Source organism: Mchenga conophoros, linkage group LG16, assembly GCF_057382185.1.
Source record: "Mchenga conophoros isolate Kocher_MC1m ecotype Shallow Benthic linkage group LG16, M_conophoros_male_GT1.1, whole genome shotgun sequence".
Classification (NCBI taxonomy): Eukaryota; Metazoa; Chordata; class Actinopteri; order Cichliformes; family Cichlidae; genus Mchenga; species Mchenga conophoros.
Genome location: NC_140541.1, coordinates 17,095,859 through 17,114,252, shown reverse-complemented (window position 1 = coordinate 17,114,252; position 18,394 = coordinate 17,095,859). Strand labels below are relative to the sequence as shown.

Sequence of the window (18,394 nt, the reverse complement as noted above, 5' to 3'; positions counted from 1 at the left end):
GTATTAAAATTGCTGCTCCCCTTTGTCTAGAATTATAACAAGCTGAGAACACATTAGGAAACTCAGGTGTTTTAAGTTCATTCGAACCTCTAAGAGGTCTGTGGGTCTCTTGTAATAGGACAACATCTGCCTGTAGTTTTTTGAGTTGGTTAAATATTTTTAACCTCTTTTCTCTGGAGCCAGCTCCATTTATATTCCATGTAATGAACCTCAGTGTACCCATAGATGTTTGTGTATAACTAGGGATGTATGCTGTGTGCGTTGCTTAGACAGGTGGAGAGAATACGTCACTTGTTCATAAATAAAGAGAAGGAGAGAGAGAAAAAATGTGTGGCGAGATGCTCCCTGAGTCTGACTTTGTGTATGCATAGTTACTAATATGAGTAGGCTTGGCTTAAGTGTGTGTGTGTATCTTATATGACTGTGTGCGCTGTCTGACTGATGTAAATGTGCTGCCGTTGAGCGCATGGTGCGTATGTGTCGAAATAAAGGATGTTTGTGGATGAGTGTCGAAGCAGGTGATCGAGGCAGTGAAAGGAATAAAGAAAGAAACCAAGGACAGGGATGAGCAGCATAAAACCAAGAGGGGGAAAAGAGAGGAGGAAAAAAAAAAAACGAGAAGAAAATTCTGCTATGAAATCACACTTTAAGATGCGATTTGATACTGGTAAGTTAAACAGATGTTAATGCAAGTTAGTGTGAGTGGATAGGGAAATGGTGTAGCTGATTCTTATCTGGTGTGAGGTTAATACAGCCACGGAGTGATGTTGGGGTCGCGGTGGAGCTGTCCGTCCACGTACAGCCGGTCCACAGCGATGACAGCGCGGGAGCCCTTCTGGATGAAGCCGCGTCGGATTGGGAAGAGGACCCTGCGTCGTTCCAAGATCTCTTTGGGGAACTGGTCGTTCACGCTGAAGTCCGTTCCTTTTAATTCCCTGCCGCGGCTTTTCACATGTTGCTTTTGTTTGAAGTGGCCGAATTTGGCCACGATAGGACGTGGTCTCCCGGCCGTAGCCCGAATGGGGCCGAGGCGATGTACCCGATCGAAGACGATGTTCTTCACAGTGTCCTCCGGCAGCTTCAGGTGGGTTTTGATGAAGCTTTTTACCGTGGTCTCCGCGTCCTCTCCAGCGGCTTCTGGAATACCAGAAAATACCAGATTATCACGCATGCTACGAGCTTGTAGATCGATAACTGTTTCTTTTATTTTTTTATTTTCTCTATTGAGCTGGGTAACATTATCTGTGAGACATTTCACCGACTCCCTTAGCGTGGCATTTTCAGCAGCAAGCGTTTCCACCTGCTGCTGGCTGTACTCCAGGGATTCTCGCAAGCATTTAAATTCTCGATGAAGAATCTCCACCAAGGACAGCCTTGCGTCGAAACTGGACAATCGCTTGTCGATTGACTCCAATATGTCGGCAATATCTTTGCCGGCTGGCGATGTTGAGCCGGGGGAATCTGCCGGGCGTTGTCTTTTCGACGACGGCGTCTCAGCTTTGGCCGGAGAAGCTGCACACGGGGTCTTCTTCATCACGAGATCCTGAAAGCACTGATCGATGTAATCTTGGAGAGTCTCTAAACTCTCCTCGTTGTTCTCCAGGGTGTTGGAGATTATTTAGACAAATAGTGTTAGTTATAAGACAATTGATAAGTGTATTTGGTAATGCTGAAGCTTAAATGAATTTGTTCAAATCTAAACTACCATTTGCTTTAATTTTCCGCCAAAATCTCCGGCGTCTGACGTCAGTTACAACATGAGTCGCTTACCTTGTCCGTCACTTACTCACCTGCCCGAACCCTTAGATTTTTAGTTTTTCCAAATCGTCTGTGGGGCTTTAACAGCAGTACAAGCCCCCACTGCAAAACAAATACTAAATGGTATGTTATCTGAGGTGAAGAACCTCAGTGGGTCACTCAAAGCTACAAGGCTATTAGAAAGGGATTCCAAGTTCACAAGACCACTGCGTATTCCTTCATAAAGAAGTTCAAGAGCACTCCAACTATGTCAAGGTTGTAATCCCAAAGTGTCCTCAGCCTTGGTCCAAAAAGGTTGTTCAAGTCAGCAGTAATCTAAGAATGACCTTCAAGGCCATCTTGGAGAACTTGTCAGCCTGAACCAGAAAGAAGCTGCAGTGTACCTGTTTAGCTTTTGGAAAGCAGCGCTTAGAGAAGAGTGAAGCTTTCTAGTCATCCAGTTTGTGATCTGGCAAAACAAAACTCGAGCTGTTTGGCCACATGGTAGCAGTCTTTATATAGAGGAGGACAGGAGTGCATGCAATTCAATTTTAAGATAAGATAAGATAACCTTTATTAGTCCCACACGTGGGAAATTTGTTTTGTTTTGCTTCCTTTAGTACAGGCACAGGATCACAAAAAGTGTGAGCTAGATTCTTGATCCTTGATGAGAACATAAAACAATCGGCCTCTTGTTTGGGTTTACGTGTAACTGTATCCCAGACACAAGGCCAAAGCTATCCAGAAATAGTTCACCAATAATCATATGAAGGTTCTTGAGTGGCCTATGCTGAAAAAGGAATGGCCTAAGATACTGAAAGGCACATGCAAGAATGTGGTTGTGAACTACAAGAAAACACATCACTAAAACAATATTTTATTGATTATTAAAATGGCCATGGTTGATTATGAAAGCTAACATTTTGAGCACTCTGGCAGAAAAACTTAGTAAAAATTAGAGTTTTCAGCCACTGGTGTTGGAGATCTTGTCAAAATTAATTGAATTATGAACACAAAAAAGTACCATGAGGTTTTGATCACACATCCAATACCATCCGGGGAAAGGATCTAATTCGCAATAGCTTCATTTTTCAGCAACACACTGCCAATGAAAAGCATCCCTTGGATAGAAAAACACACAGTGGAACACTATCAGCCATGGATTGGTCTCCCCAGACCCTGGATTTCAACATTGTTGAAGCAGTGTGGGATCATCTCGACAGAAGACAGAAAAAAAGGCAGGCAACATCCAAAGAAGAGCTTCAAAAAGCCTGGAGAACTATTCCTATAGACTCCTACAGGAGCTTGCTTCAATGAGTTCAGCAGTGTCATAGAAATAAAGGTGGTCACACCAAATATTGTAAAAACTCTGTTCTTACCTTATGTTCTTTACTACCATGTATGTCTGCACGTTTCAAAACATCACTTTACCAACTGACAATTTTTCTGGCAAAATATAATGACACGAGGCATGTCTCAAGATTCTTGCACAGTACTATATATATAGTGTGGAAATATTGGAAAAAAAACTACTTTTGTGTAATCATATATTAAACAGATACCTTCAGTGAGCTCTCCAGCTGTATGGGTACAGTCCTTTCAGATAAATATAGATGCACACAATTAACTGGCAAGCAAGTGAATGTTACTAAAAATTTCCATATACAAGAGTTTGAAAACCTTTATAGAGTTATGTATTGTTGTAAAGAAGGATATGTCATATCATGCAAAAATAAATAGCAATGTTGGCACAATGCAGATAAAATCTGGGATTTAGACTCTAATACAACATATACGGTCAACCCACCTTCAGAGTGGGGACCGAAGACTACTGTCGAGATTTTAGTATCTGATTAGTAGGGCTGTGCGATATGACCAAAATCTCATATCCCGATATAAATCACAAAAATGTAACATTTTCTGTAAATTCTGTGAATGTCGGACAGCTCGACTTGCGGGAAGTGTTTCCATCTGCGCGTCATGTAGCTGGAGTCCAGTGTTTTAACTGATGCATGAAACTATACATTTTTAAACACAAGTTGTACCAGCCGCCGTTTTCTTTGTATTTATTACACGGCGTGCTGCGGGGAAAAGCTGTTGTTTGAGTCTAAGGTTTATTTTTTAGCACCTGGCGGCTCTTTTTTACTTCTCATCCGTAAATAATCTGCTCTTTCACGTGATTCAGTTTATTTTGAAAAGTCTCAACAGGATCTTGAGCTTTATTGTGAAAGGTTTATGTGGAAAATAAACAAGCGGACACGCGATGGTGTTACCGTCGTTGTTGCTAACCACAACGCATAAAAACAGGCGGTTGTCCGTCTGTAGTGTGGTTATATTAAATATAAGAGAAAGAGAGAACTTTAAGAAATTAATATAGCCACTACAGTGACCATCAAATGAAAAAATATTGCCGTAAACAGTTTATTTTGCGACACCACGAAACAAACGATAGTGTAAAATGAAAGATATCGTTATATGAACAGCCCTACTGATGAGGTTTTGTTTAGTTTTTTTGTATAAAATGACACTGCTTCTTCATTTCTGTGTGAAACTGTTTCATAATTAGTTTGTGCTTGTGGCAAAAAACATGTTTTGTGAGGTCACTCAAAAGTCTAGTCAAGGCCATCCTTGCACTTTTGTGAAGGTTTTTATCTCGAGGTTGTCAGAGTGTTGTTGTCAGAGTGCAGAGGCACAGTAATCTCCTTTTTCTTTCCGTTTGACCAGTCTTTTCTAATTAGCTTCCAGTACATTTCAGCAGTTGGAAAATTCGAGCATACAGACGCCGTTTGACAATAAATCCACCTGCAATAAAATCTGTTTAACATTTATCGGAGAACAAACAGTCAGGGCTAGGACTGCGCTTTGAACCAATTTGTGTGATGTCTGAATAAAAGACATTTCAGACATCAAATGCACATCTGTTGGCCTAGAAAAACCTATTAGCGCCTGAGCACTACACAGGAAAAACAGAAGAACAAAAGCCAGCATCTTAGAAAATCTTACAGCTCATACAAATCGTACGGTGGTCATAGTGTATTAAGTGTAGTAAACAGGCTGATGTACCATCTCTAACCCAATACACAGACTAATCTACACTTTGCTGCATTAACATCACACCTGCTGTCATGCCTTTTTAACCTGCACAGGAGCTTTACAGAGTTTTCCGAAGACACCTCAACTTTTGGCTCAAATGCCAACAGATCCATCTCTGTTCAGCCAATAGTGTGATGCAGCTTTTTCTGGAGAAAGAAAACGTAAGAGGACTTTCTTTCTTTCTTTTTTGTGTGACTAGCAGCAGCATTTCCAAGAGTAGCCGGTATAGAATTACATATAAAAACAAAAAGGAAAATATAAACATACCATCTGCACTCAAAAAATAAAATTCTGTTTTTTTCCTCATGTAATTTTGTTATACAAGTACAGTATAAAACATGACATTAACTTGAAATTGATCAAATGGAATTTACTTGCTTGGTATCTATTTGGTTCATACAAAGCATATTTTCCTTAATGATTAAATATTTGAATTAATAAACTTAAAAAAAAACCCAAACATTTCAAATGTCAAATAATTGCTTCATGTTTGCCTTTTTTGAGTGTCCCTTCTATTCTACAAGACATAACCTGTCTAAGTTTAAGTGTTTACATTAAAAACAGAAGTCAAGGATTTTTGGTGAGGTAAGTATTTTCTTTAATTTAACTAAAAACAAACAAATAAACAAACAGAAAAAATAATTCATGGTTCCAGTGCTCATGTCCTCTTTTCAAAAAGTATGACTACATATGCTTTTCTCATTGAAACATAACATTAATTAAAAACAGATATTAAAACCAACAACACAACATAAAACTTAACAGAACAGACAATCACTCAGTCAAAAGACACAAAGATATTGCGCCGTGTGCCAGTGCAACACTTTATTCTAAACCTACCACAATATTGAGGTTCAGTTCAAGTTTGTTCAGTCAGCAATAAATACATGAGCTCCTCAAGAAGTTTTTTATGACACGGGGGCCTCGTGCAAGAACAGATTTGTCCCTAAGTGACAGATTTAAGAGAACTTCTCACATTCTGAAATGAAATTCATGAGAGGTCCACTCGTGCACTTTATATAGAGATTTTTTGTTAATTTGAAAGACATTTTCTTTAATGTTGCCTGCTGTGCTGCAGTAATTTCACCAATATTTCTGTAAGACGGTGACCTATTTGCAAGTCACTGTCCGGGTGCAACGTGTGTCTGATAGGATATCTAACTCGTTTAGCTGTTTTCACACCTTGAATTATTCTAGACATTACTTCACAGAGGCGCATGTGATCGGAGACAGTTTTAACCTGCCCGCTCAAGCCTGTGTGAAATCAGCCCGCACTAATGTGAGAATAGCGCAGCTAAATGTTCGTCTGGTGTATTCACACATTTTGTGTCTTGCCTCCTGCCTTATTCAGATGGCCCCCTCACCTACAGCAAATCTAACTGGTAACTGTTTCCTGCTGTGTGCCACATGTAGGAAAGAACAACTATGGATAATTTTCAGATCTAATTCCCTCGACTTTTTCCAGGGAGTCTTGTGTGAAAACAGCTGTACACGGTTTCAAACGGTGTTCTTAGATGCTGGACTTGAAAGCTCTGCAGTGTAAAACTGTTCTTGCATGAGGTCTCATGTATAAAACCTTATGCACATTCCCTGTGTGTATTAAGCTGGTAGTTTACATAAAAGTTCCCAGTGTGAGAGGTTTACCCAGCCTTCATCGGGTCACCTGAGTGGGCTGGATGACTGACATCTCTACAAACACAGTTCTGGACAGCAAGTGAAATTGCAGGGGTGAAGCCACCTTTTTCATGTTCCCTAAAAGGCACCAGTCTTTCTGATCCCTGATGTGCTGACTTGTTGAAATACAAGCGCTCACTCCACTGCTGCTTTTCAAGGCCTTAAATATTTTCAAAGCTAGCAGTCCTCCTCTCACGGTTTTCGCCCCTCTGGCTCTAATCACCACCGATCTCTATACTGACCCGAACTCAGCCATCCAGGCTTCGTATTTTTCCAGGTCTGCAGCAGAAACAGACTTTGAGATCTTCTTGAGTGTCAGTGTGAAGTCCTCCATGGTCACGGGCATCTGCAGCTCTTCTTTGGACAGAGCTCGGATCTCCTCGGGGCTCAGGCCTTGGATTCGACGACGCATCGCCATCATGGAGGCGTCCCTGACGTATGTGTAAAGAAACAAGCAGGGAGTGGACAGAGGCAGACAGAAGACAGTTAGTCTTGGCACGCCAAACATAATTGCACTGTTTTAAATTACACATTTGCTGTGTTTTAGCCCTGTCAGAAAGGATTGTACCTGAGCTGTGATGAAATCCTGCAGGCTACGCTGTATGTTGGACAATGAGCATGCATCCAAGGTCAATGAAACAATGTGAGGGAGAGATGAGCAGAGACAGCTTTGGATGCATGAAATGCCTGCCATTCCTGCCAGTGCTACAGCAGAAAGGATCCCCACATCAAGGACAGGACAGTGAGGATAAAAGTCTTACACTAAAAAAACTGCTACACTGCACTACAATCAAAACAGTGCTGCGTGTTTGAAGAGACAGAGCTGATAAAAACACAACAGGGACGACGTGACCTCATGATCTGACAGTCAAATTATCATTATCGTGTGTGCAGTTACTCTTTGCATAATTTGCTTATTTAGCAAGTAATAACAGAGTTATACATTTAGGTAGAGATGAAGCAAATTACTAGCAGCCTGTGTTCCTGAGTTGATTGGTATTTATATGGAAAGGTACTAAAAGAAGGCATTGCAGTTATGAATTAGATAAAATTATTTTTTCTCAGGGCCAGATTAAAGTACCACAGTGATTCAAAAATTGGAGGTTTACTAAAAAGACAACGATTTGTAACTTAAATTTAGTCTACATGCAGGTGCAGGCCACAAAACATGACAAAGCAATAGGTGGCGATATAACCCTAACTGTCCACTGACCAAGAAGAAGAGACATAAAGGCCCACACCTTTCAAATTGCAAGGTAAAATCCCTACCCCGGAAGGAGTTTTTCCAAAAGCTCTGTAAGGTTGAGGCTGCTGAGCACGAAAACTGCTTTGTGGCAGTACTTGTGAAAAACAGAGAGGAAAAAGCCTGAGCTTCCAGTGTGCTAGCAGGACGATCACTGAGGAAGCAGCACTACTCTTGCTTCAGGCTTTTAAAAAAGATAAATTGCACAGCAGCATTCGTAAGCCACTCTGGATAAAGTGAATTAGGAGAATATAAAATCAGTCAAAGTCTAGTTTTACACAGCACTCGCAAATTGGGAACTCTGCTAAAGACCCAGAGCCAATCAGAAGTTTTTAGCTCCACAGCAACAGTTTGCCATCTCACCACTTATTACATGCTACCCCAACAGTAACGTGCAGTGATAACAATCTTTTAATAGTTTAGGTACGAGCATATTGAAACAAAGAACACAAAGCAGCATTTGCTTTACTGTGTTCTGTATATAAAACATGAAACATAAACTGATAATCAGTTTCTAAACCATGCACACCTGCAGACGTTGGTGATGTCTGCTCCAGAGTAGCCCTCGATCTTCTCAGCAATGAGGTCCAGATTTACGTCTGTAGCCAAATCCACCTCTCTCAGGTTGATCCTTAGAAGCTCGACACGACCAACAGCTACATCCAAATACACACAAAAATTGTTTTAATTTAAGGGCAATGCATCTGAAAACCAGTTAAGGAGAAATGGGAATGAAAAGCATTAGAGAGGCACATAAAACAATGATTAGAAGTCCACGGTGTTACAAAGTCATCAGTCATCTTAGTTTCTGTGCTGTCAGTCTGTGCCTGGTGAGGTCACCTGAGGGCAGAGGGATGTAGATCCGCTTTTCCAGCCGTCGTCGCAAAGCTTCATCAATGTCCCAAGGGAAGTTTGTGGCAGCCAGGACCATCACCATCTTAGAGGGGTCGTCACCCTCCAGGGCTCCCCCAACACCTGCTCGCAAAAAAACAACAAAACAAAATTTTCAGCTTGTTTACGCAACACATTCAGTTTCAAAGTATCTCAAAAAGTCATTTAGCTGTAATGAGGCGCCAAAGGGACAAATGCATTATGACACCTGTCCCGTTTGCTTCTAATTCAAATTTTTGCAATATCCTTGATTAACTGTAACAGCAAGCCGCGCACAGCTTCACCCATTTCTCTAATCCACTAACCATCCATCTGAATAAGAAGTTCAGATTTGACCCTGCGGCTGGCTTCGTGTTCATCAGATGTTCCTCTCCTGCCACAGATGGAGTCGATCTCGTCTATAAAGATGGTCGTTGGCGCATAAAATCGGGCCTGAGAAGGAAGAAGTTTCGCATTGTGAGTTTCCTTTCCGCTGCAGTGCACACACATGTAAATAGGAAGCGGCCGCATTCTTCTGTGCTGCTTTTATCCAAAGTGCTTCGTAATTTCACTTTGATTCACCCATTCAAAAAACATACACGCACACTCACAGGGAAGGAGATAAAATGCAAGGGTTCAGCATTTTGCCCATAGGCCCAAATGCTTATTTCCACACACGCTCACCATTTCAAACAGCAGACGGACAAGTTTTTCCGACTCGCCCCTGTATTTGGAGGTCAACGTGGAGGAGGACACGTTGAAGAAAGTGGTCCCACATTCTGTGGCCACGGCTTTGGCTAACATGGTTTTCCCCGTACCTGGAGGGCCGACCATTAATACACCCTAAAAAGCAAAATGTCACACAATCTTAAAACATTAGACAAGTAAACAAATGAACACGCACACACAGAGAAAGGATCAGGCTGCAAACACAGAAGATCAGTATTCAGTTCACTACGACCATTAACAGTTGTTATATCAGTATGCGGCTCCCACATTCCTTTTAAGAACTTCCTGGGAAATAGACTTAATGGCTGCCTTGTCAAGACTCACATGAGAAGATCGATACCAAGTTAAACATCACGATAGTTGAGCACACAGGAGATTTGGGGGGGAGGGGGCTAGCTCAGTCCAGATGTTAAAAAAAAGAAAAGAAAAAAATCCATTTACCAGCACCTCTAAAGCTCGCTCCTGTGAGAATAGGATATTAGTCTGAATGTGAATGGATTGCCTTCCCGTAGACTGTAATCCCTGTTTGAGACTGGATAATTGCATGTTATTTAAAAGCCTGTTATATTAAACAAAAGTGTCAAACCCTGATTTAAATCTCCTCTATAACCATTTTTTAATATCGCTGCCACTCCGCCGTCTAACATTTCTATATCTGCTTGGCGCCTTTTGCTACGGAGATTACAGAAACCACAAAAGGAAGAACGACTGACATAATCCATTTCATTTTAAAGAAATTTTATTTTTATGCCTCAGTCAATTTAGGCTAGTGTGTCTTATGCTGACTGCAGGACTGAGTCGAGCGACTCGGAATATAAAACAGTACTGCGGTGGGTATTGATCAGAATCTCAGCAGGAGCAGATGGGAGCGTATGTGCACCTGCATTAGGAGTAGAAACACTCAGACGTGCTGCAGAGCACAGAACAAAACGGAACTGCGTAGACCTAAATGTGCGTGCTAACAAAACACATACCTCCACTCACCTGTGTGCTGAGAAAACAACCATTGACCTGTTTTCCTCTGCAACTGACTTATCGCTCTTTAATTTTACTTCACCTTCAGTGATTAAAAAAAGAAAAAGAAAGACTATCCATCTATTTAAAGTTAGTGAAGAATTTTAATTATGCATGCCTATATAAGACAAATGAAAAGCATTGTGCTGCTATAACTCCCCCCATAAAGTATTAACCCTCACATGGTTGGGCCTCAGGGGAAGCAGTCTCACATGATGAAAGTTTAAACGAGGCTGATGCAGAAGAAGCCTCCCATCTCTGTGGAGTCTGTGGAGACTTTGACTTTGTAAAAATATTTTAGTTGCCGCATTTTACTTGTGATCAGGCTACGTGATCAGCCAATCTCCGAAGCTTACTGCTCTTTCTGAATTTAGCCAACTGCATTCTGCAGTGTATTGGTAGATGTTACCTGTTTAGAGATAATATGAATGACATTACATATGCAAGTTGTTCCATTTTATCAAATGACATTTGCAGACTGGTTCTTATTCTTAAAATGTGTCTTCATCTTCCTCATCAGTCATTTATTTGAGGCAGAAGTTTTCACAAATGAAAACTATTTGATTATTTAATGGTTTTTTTGTGATGTTTCTCAAGCTCTCTGTGTTAGCGTGCTCTCCCTCTCCACTCGCTGAACCTCGACTTTATGGAAATTTGCATGCATGAACACAAGACAGAAATATAAAGGAAGGCGTCACTTTCTGATTCTGAACAGGCACGACTTGTTTAACATTTACTGTTAATGTTACTGTTAGGCGAGCCAAAATATTATTATTTATTGTCTTTATTTAAAATAAGCACATGTTGACTGTGAACGCCTTCAACGTGATTTTATGCTGTATTTACTTGGAACTGTTAAGTTGTTGGTGGAATCTTTTATCCCACGGCAGAGTTGTTAACGTTAGAAGAGAAATGATAAGTTTGACATTTTAATTAGTCAAGTGAGAGAGAGAAATGTGCTGCATGAGGCCAAATCTCACAGGATCAGATACAATGAGACGATATTTTTTTAGGAAATTATACAGGAACGTTTGGAAACACGTGGACAGAAAGGAGCAAGATAAAACAAAAGTCTGCAGAACCGAACTGAGGCTGACTTGAGTTGACAGTGATAGTGTCAACAGAAATGGCGCACTTGAATAAAGTACTAGATTTAGTGTGAAGCTAACTAGTCTTGATGTAGAAGTTGGTGTTGACCTTAACGCTCAAACTTTGATGTAGCTGGTGCAACATGCTGCAAGATACTCAAAATGGTAGGTGTGCTACTGAACAAAGTGAGTATCTCACAGCTGAAAAACATCTTTATATACTTCTGCAATTACTCGCTCATTTTTTAAAACCCCCAGTAAGGAACTAGATAAAGTTTGCATGTAGAGAATATGTGAAAAATCACAGGTGTGTGTGTGTATGTGTGTGTACCTTCCAAGGGCGGCGAATGCCCTTAAAGAAATCAGGCATCCACATCGGCAACACCACTGCTTCTCTCAAGAGCTTCTTAGCATCTTCCAAATCAGCAATGTCATTCCTGCAGTTTACCAAAGTAATTAGCCAGCAGCACTGTTGAAATGTGTCCTCGTTGCAGAACCTGAGAAGTATTATATAAGTATCAGAGGATACTTCCATACCAGTGCACGTTAGGGTTACGGGACACAATATCTCTCTCCAGCGAATCCACTAGGTCACTGTCATATCCTGTGCCATCAAACTTCTTATGCCCTTCATCCCCCGGCACATCTCCCCCTTTCTTTCCCTGATGGAGACAAAAAGGTGGAAAAGAAACAGAACAAAAACCTGATGTGTTTGGAGCACAGACTTACTCATTTCCTATTTATCAATATGTTCACTAAACCATGACACAGCTGGAGTCTGAACCTTATCATCTTTGCATTTTGTGAATCCCGGCCGGTCTCCTTTAGCATTGGCCTGAGCACGGCCTCCCGGCCCTGCCCCTCGATGCTGCAGGCCAGGGGACTCTTTCCTCTGCTGCTTCACTCCACTGTTGGGCCGCTTTATTGGAACAGGATTCCTACAGAGACACACGCGCAGGAATATACTAATGGATAATAGTGTGATAATAATAGGACACACCTACATAGAGAGCCATCAACCACAGGTTCCCATCGGTTTACCAAAAGTTCCTTTAGAGCATTAGTTATAAACGAGCTCTGCTACTTTTCTGCAGAGGCACATTGTGCTTGTAGAGATGAAAGTGATTATGCAAAATATGTCTCTTTGTACTTTAAAGAGCGCTTCCTTATGGAGATGTTGTGTTCCACAGAGTTTCTGGGTAGCATCAGTAACAATCATCTCTGTCAAAACTGATGTACAGTAAGTTAAATACAGATATAGTTTGTCACTAAGAAAGCATTTGTAATCTGCAGTTAAAGGGGAAAAGTCCATATTTTGTGTTTTTGTTGTTTTAAACTCAACATGAAAAGAACAAAAGAGAGAACTGACAAAAAGATAGCAGTCTGCAAGAATCTTTCTAAGCTTTCCTGGTATTATATGTATTATATATATATTATATATATTAATGGACTCAGAATAATAAAATTTTTCCTCCAGAATTTAGGAAGTGAGGCTAAGACACTGCACTGAGCATTTAGTTTAATAACGGGTGAGATTGGAGAATAGTTTAAAACAAAATTATAACCCAAACCTTTTTAGATCACAGTGTGACATGCTTACTATAACGCTAAATATGTTTGCTGGCTCACATTTTCAAAACTTCACTTATTTATTTTAACTGACCGCAGGAAAAGAAGAAAAAAAATCCATGAAGCTAAAAACGTAGCTCCAACACATCCACACACCTGTGCTCTGCAGGGATGGGAGGGGGCCACACAGCTGGATCTTCTAGTCTCTCCTCTGGCTGCAGGGCTTGGATGTCAGTCGGCTTCTCTAACTTAAAGCTCTCCAGCGTTGCCATGATACTTTTCACTTGCTCGTACTCCTCAGTCAGTTCCTTATTAAGCTGGAAACAAAGGGAAGAGGTGCACTGCATCACTGACCATCCAGCTGAAAATACAGCAGCTGAACTAACAAAAACATACAAAAAAACCCAAAAACGAAACAATGCACAATGTTAGGCCAAAAAAAACAAAACAAAAAAAAACTCCTTCATGAAGCAGGGCGTAAAACACAATATATACACACACACACGCCATATATATATATATATATATATATATATATATATATATATACACACACACACACACACACACACACACACATACATACATACACGTGCGTGTGTGTGTGTGCGTGTGTGTGTGTGTGTGTGTGTAACAATTTGGGTAGTTAGTTTTAAATTCAGGATTCTTTGACTGCCGTGCTTCTCTCTTACAATGTCTCTGCATTTACACCAGCAACATTACAGAATGCTTTTACATGTGTTTTGTCCACCAGAGACGACCAAGCTAATAGATCGGAACAAACATGAGAAATTACACAAATGAAAACTTTCTTAAAATAATGCACCTTAAACAAAAAACAAACAAACAAACAAACAAAAAAAACCAGCCTTTGACATCAAAGGAAAGCTTTTCATCCAGGATTAAGTCCTACGTACAGTTGAACTGAAGTCTCAGGTTCAGTAACTAATATACCAGGGGACTCACCTGTTGCCATCTGACTATAAGTGCAGGGTCTCTGAGGGACTGACAGTGCTTGTGGATCTGTTGAATGACGCCCTGGTAGTACACAATGGAGGAGTCATAGTTCCCAAGCAAGGCGTACTCACGGCCCTTCTTGGCGTAGTCACATATTTCTGCAAGATTCATGATTTATAACAGCTACATGGAAAAAAGAAACAAGCAATTGCATGACCTGATTAGTGAAACAGTAAGAGTTCAAAGGTTAATGCTAGTTCAGTGTTTCAATCTAAAGCCTCCACATTTTCTTCCTTTTATTATTATTATTATTATTATTATTAAGTGTCCTCATTATAACCGAATCTCATAACAAGATGGGGCAGCTCCTTGAATGTCGGCTGCCCATCAGATAACTCAGAAACGGCTACACCCGGTAAAGCACGTTAGTTAAGCTAGCTGATGTCGGTTTTGAATGAACACATTTGCCCGGGGCGCTTTACCTGATTACTAAATGAAACCTCTGTTCAAATCAGCTTCTTTTTTAACACACCCTATAATATTACCGGCGTTAGCCCTTTGCTAGCTTGCTACTAGGCCACAGACGAGAAAACAAAACGAATCCTGTGCCAATAACCCAAACGGTACTTAATCCTCCCAGCTTGCGTTCAAATTTCCCGTAGACAAACACACTCACGACGAGCTAAATTAAATTTTAATTGCGTGTTCACAGAAAAAAAAAATCTCATACCTGTATGAAAAGCCCTCGCTTGTATGTTTTTAATCAGATGTCCAGCATTGAGGACAGTGTTACCATGGCCGCGGAGAGACGCCGCGCGAGGAATACAAACAGCTTTTTGCCGTGCTGCTTTCACGGATTTGCTGCAGGCTGGTAAATGTGACACCCTAGACGTCGCCGATGAAAGCAACTCAGCTGCCGACCTGTGATCGTATTAATCTAACCTAGTAAGGCCTAAATGTGTTAGATGTATTCTATGTATAACTACAAAATTAGCTACAAGTGACGGATTTGCCATTTTACATGTTTTCGCTAATTTATCAAGAACTATGTCGTGCACAAGTCTGCCACTGGTCGCCGCTAACGTGTCAAATACTGCAAGATATCGTCTTTAATTTCACTACAAAGCTTGTAGCTGTAGTTTTGGAACTTTTAATCATGTAACACGATCCTTTTCAGGTGATTAAGTGAGACTTTTTTTTCCTTAGCAGAAATTAAAGTGGATCTAGATTGTCTACAGGTCATGAATTAAAATGAAAAATAATTGCTGTGAAGCAATAACTGACAGAGCAGTGACATTACACTTCAAGTGGCAAACAACACCAGAAACATTCAGAAAAGATGACACTGAAACAACCACTTTTATTGATTTGCATCTGTACAGTGTATTATTATTATTGTATACATGCAACAAATGAAACAGTCAGCTGTGGTGTTTTTCCTCAGATCCACTGAGTTTCTTTTTCGGCATGCTTTTCAAGTGAACTATGTGGAGCAGCTATATTTTATCCCTTGTGTTCTTGAGCTTTCTTTCCAGACAGCTCTCCATGTGCATGAGCTGACACAAATACATTCAATAACAGCACCAAGTCTCACACTGCACTTTTAAGAACTAAAATATCACTTCAATTGCAATTGCACAATTGCAGTGTTTGTCACAGTATCAGCATATCTTATTGGTCCCTTTACACACACACAAAAAAAATCAAATTTTCTCTTCATTAAGTTTGTCTTTTAATTGCATTGAGAGCTGCAGATACATTGTAGTGCAGTAATGTTGCTGTACTGACGACGGCTGCATATCATTTATGATCATGCATCCACTAAAGTGCGCTCTGCAATCTTCAGTTTGCAGACTCGGCGATCGAAGTGCAGTTTGGGCTACAAATACTCAGCATACCTCCATATGCATTCATGCATTTTACGGACTTGTTTATTTAATTTAGCTGTGCCTCATACCAGGCAGGGAAAATTGTAAAATCTTGCCAAGCTTCTATCATTTCTAGCTAACTGATTTGAGAGTGCTTTGTAAATTTTAAGCCTCGTGTTGTTGAAATCTGCTTTTCTCAGCACACTCCTGAAGGACTGCCATTATAGTATTAAATAATCCAAGTACATCCATGGAGGATGTAGGTGACCTCAGCATTGACAAGTTGCTGCTTCCCGCTCTCTCTGGTTCCACATTTGCCTCAAATTGCTCTCACTGGGTTGCTTTAGTCTCAGGGGTTTGTGGCTCTTCAGTCTGTAAGCTAAAGTCAGAAAGATAGCATCCACGTTTTCCTTCTCAGATGGGTCCTTGGCTGAAGTCTCAAACAGTGGGAAGTTGTAGCTGTCAGCGAGACACTGTGCGGCTGATGTGGGAACCTCCCGGCGGTCCCTCAGGTCACACTTGTTTCCTACCATGATGCGGGGCACAAGGGGCCCCACGGAGTGCCGGCTACACTCCTGAATCCACTCGGGGATGCTCTCGAAGGAAGAAAGGCTGGTCACGTCGTACACAAAGATGACAGCGTGGACGCTGCGGTAGTAGTGCTCCACCATGCTCTTCCTGAAGCGCTCCTGACCTGCTGTGTCCCAAATCTGTAACTAGCACAGCAGAAAAAAATGATGCCACAGAGTCCTATTTAAAGCATATGGCCAGTGTTATTTTATATTTGTGCTTTTGCCAGCCAGTTCAATAGGAGGCAGCAAAGCGTCATTCCAGCTTCCCTATTTTGTTTATGCTGCTCAGCTCCAACCTTCAACGTTTGTTCTTACTACATATGCTTTATGTGTGTGTGTGTAAATATACATCTCTATTTCTGCAGAGTTAAATACTGGTTTTTTCTTAATGATTCAGCATGATGCATCTTGATTTTTTTTTTCAAAACAAAGTTTTAGCAGCTTCAGGGAAACAATGGAAGGATACTGCACAGCAGAATAAGCTATACATTATCACCACAGACTGGATTTTTGCACTTGCTCAAACAAATGTTGGTTAAGTTAGGATAGTTAGGGCATTTTTGCAGCAGACACTTGGGCATCTTACAGAAGGAGAACCTGAAGTTTAAATTATTAAACCAGAGATGGCTGAATTCCTTTTATCGGCAATCGGGTAATGTGCATCCTGGCTCACTGCCTTTTACTCACTCACTGTCATGGTTTACTGAAACACCGACAGACAGAGCTAACATTAGTGTCATTATTATAGACTGCATGTTCCCACTGTGATGAGTCAAATTGTCTGCTGTGGAAAGTGCTCCAAAATAGACCTTTTTTGACAGCATCTCCAAAAAATGGGTTTAAATTTGCGGGAAAAACTATTAAAAATCTACTTGGGTGACCTGTTATTGTGTTGCATCTGGATCACTTCATCAGACTGGGGCATGATCTGTTTCACTTTGACTGGAAGCTCGTAAAAAGGGGGGAAATCTCCAGGCAAATGAGGATAGAATGAAGATAAACACTTATATGTGGAAGAACAGAAATGACTATGAACTGGCTTTACACCAAGTTTCGTTATTCCCTTTCTTGTGAACAATGACAATGGCCTCATAGGGGTGACAAAGCCTTCATTTTAACAACTGGTCAAAGTAAGCTCCATCACATGCCTACAGGCTGAAAACAGACTCCAGGTCAGGCTCTGTGAGCTGACCTATAAACCTAACATAGCCAAAAAAAACAGTGAACGTTCACAGGTATCTGCCGTGTGCCTTTCTTGAAATGTAGGACTTCTCACCTTGATACTCTCTCCGTCCAGCTCCAGCGTCCTCTCTCTGAAATCGACCCCGATAGTTGCCTCAGGGTTTTTCAGGAAAGTGCCCCCGCAGAACCGGTAGGTCAAACACGTCTTCCCCACATTTGAGTCTCCTATTACTATTATCTTGAAAATCCGAGCGTGTGTAGTGTCGTATTCGTGGTGAGAGGAGAGCTCCAGGGAATCGTTTCGACTGAAAATTGTGTCAAATTCCTCCCCAGGTTTGTTTTCTATTGCCATTGCTCATCTTCTCGCGGTCTGGACGGCGCTACAGCTCTGAAATATCGCGAGACTCCAAAGGAGAGTACCTTTGAACCTATGTACTTAAATGTAGCTGTAGGCTACGTGCAGAATACAAGCAATTCATCAAATTCTTGTGTTATTTAGCTGTACACATTATTCTGTAGAGATCCGATAGAGAACTTGCTAGAGGAAAAGAACAATTAAAAAATGTAACGTGGAATATGGTTAGAGATTATTTTCCCCTTTCCTTTCTTTTGAATTATTCGGGGGGGGGGGGGGGGGGGGGGGGTTGTATCCTATTTTGAATTGAATAAGTGGTAAAATAAAAATAAAAAAATAGACGAATTCAAGTCTGAAAGTCAGTATTTCAGATACTTTCCAATAAAAATCTGATGGTGCTTTACTGCAGTCATAATTACTTTCATGAGTTTTGACTAGACCCC

General features: G+C 40.9%; 2 protein-coding genes across 6 annotated transcripts; both read right to left on the bottom strand.

Moving 5' to 3' along the window:
* Positions 1 to 5,404: 5,404 nt before the first annotated feature.
* On the bottom strand, positions 5,405 to 14,908 carry katnal1 (katanin p60 subunit A-like 1). 4 transcript variants are annotated; one of them, XM_085248394.1, is made up of 12 exons: positions 14,705 to 14,908; positions 13,984 to 14,157; positions 13,174 to 13,334; positions 12,233 to 12,386; positions 11,986 to 12,110; positions 11,780 to 11,885; positions 9,302 to 9,460; positions 8,944 to 9,070; positions 8,588 to 8,722; positions 8,277 to 8,403; positions 7,073 to 7,102; positions 5,405 to 6,935 (listed from the first exon to the last, which is right to left on the bottom strand). In XM_085248394.1, exons 2-12 carry the CDS (start codon positions 14,143 to 14,145, stop codon positions 6,737 to 6,739), a joined length of 1,485 nt encoding a protein of 494 aa, XP_085104520.1. In that variant the 5' UTR covers positions 14,146 to 14,157; positions 14,705 to 14,908; the 3' UTR covers positions 5,405 to 6,736. The 4 variants fall into 4 exon arrangements, with proteins under 4 accessions (XP_085104520.1, XP_085104523.1, XP_085104521.1 ...); XM_085248397.1 differs by having other exon boundaries at positions 13,984 to 14,132; XM_085248396.1 differs by having other exon boundaries at positions 6,818 to 6,935; positions 7,073 to 7,209.
* Positions 14,909 to 15,314: 406 nt separating this feature from the next.
* LOC146556519 (ras-related protein Rab-33B) lies at positions 15,315 to 17,961 on the bottom strand. Of its 2 annotated transcripts, none has more exons than XM_085249942.1 (2): positions 17,691 to 17,961; positions 15,315 to 16,558 (listed from the first exon to the last, which is right to left on the bottom strand). In XM_085249942.1, the coding sequence occupies exons 1-2, from the start codon at positions 17,946 to 17,948 to the stop codon at positions 16,112 to 16,114; spliced, it is 705 nt and encodes a 234-aa protein (XP_085106068.1). In that variant the 5' UTR covers positions 17,949 to 17,961; the 3' UTR covers positions 15,315 to 16,111. The 2 variants fall into 2 exon arrangements, with proteins under 2 accessions (XP_085106068.1, XP_085106069.1); XM_085249943.1 differs by having other exon boundaries at positions 15,315 to 16,552.
* Between the last annotated feature and the right edge of the window lie 433 nt (positions 17,962 to 18,394).

What these genes read in the sequence shown, in the direction of transcription:
- katnal1 (XM_085248394.1), bottom strand. Translation starts at nt 14,145, where the DNA reads ATGAATCTTGCAGAAATATGTGACTACGCCAAGAAGGGCCGTGAGTAC. An exon ending in GCATTCGCCGCCCTTGGAAG is followed by an intron (nt 9,461 to 11,779) that starts GTACACACACAT and finishes TTTGCTTTTTAG; the next exon opens with GGTGTATTAATGGTCGGCCC. An exon ending in AGGATTTCATCACAGCTCAG is followed by an intron (nt 6,936 to 7,072) that starts GTACAATCCTTT and finishes CACATACGTCAG; the next exon opens with GGACGCCTCCATGATGGCGA.
- LOC146556519 (XM_085249942.1), bottom strand. Translation starts at nt 17,948, where the DNA reads ATGGCAATAGAAAACAAACCTGGGGAGGAATTTGACACAATTTTCAGT. An exon ending in TGGACGGAGAGAGTATCAAG is followed by an intron (nt 16,559 to 17,690) that starts GTGAGAAGTCCT and finishes CTGCTGTGCTAG; the next exon opens with TTACAGATTTGGGACACAGC.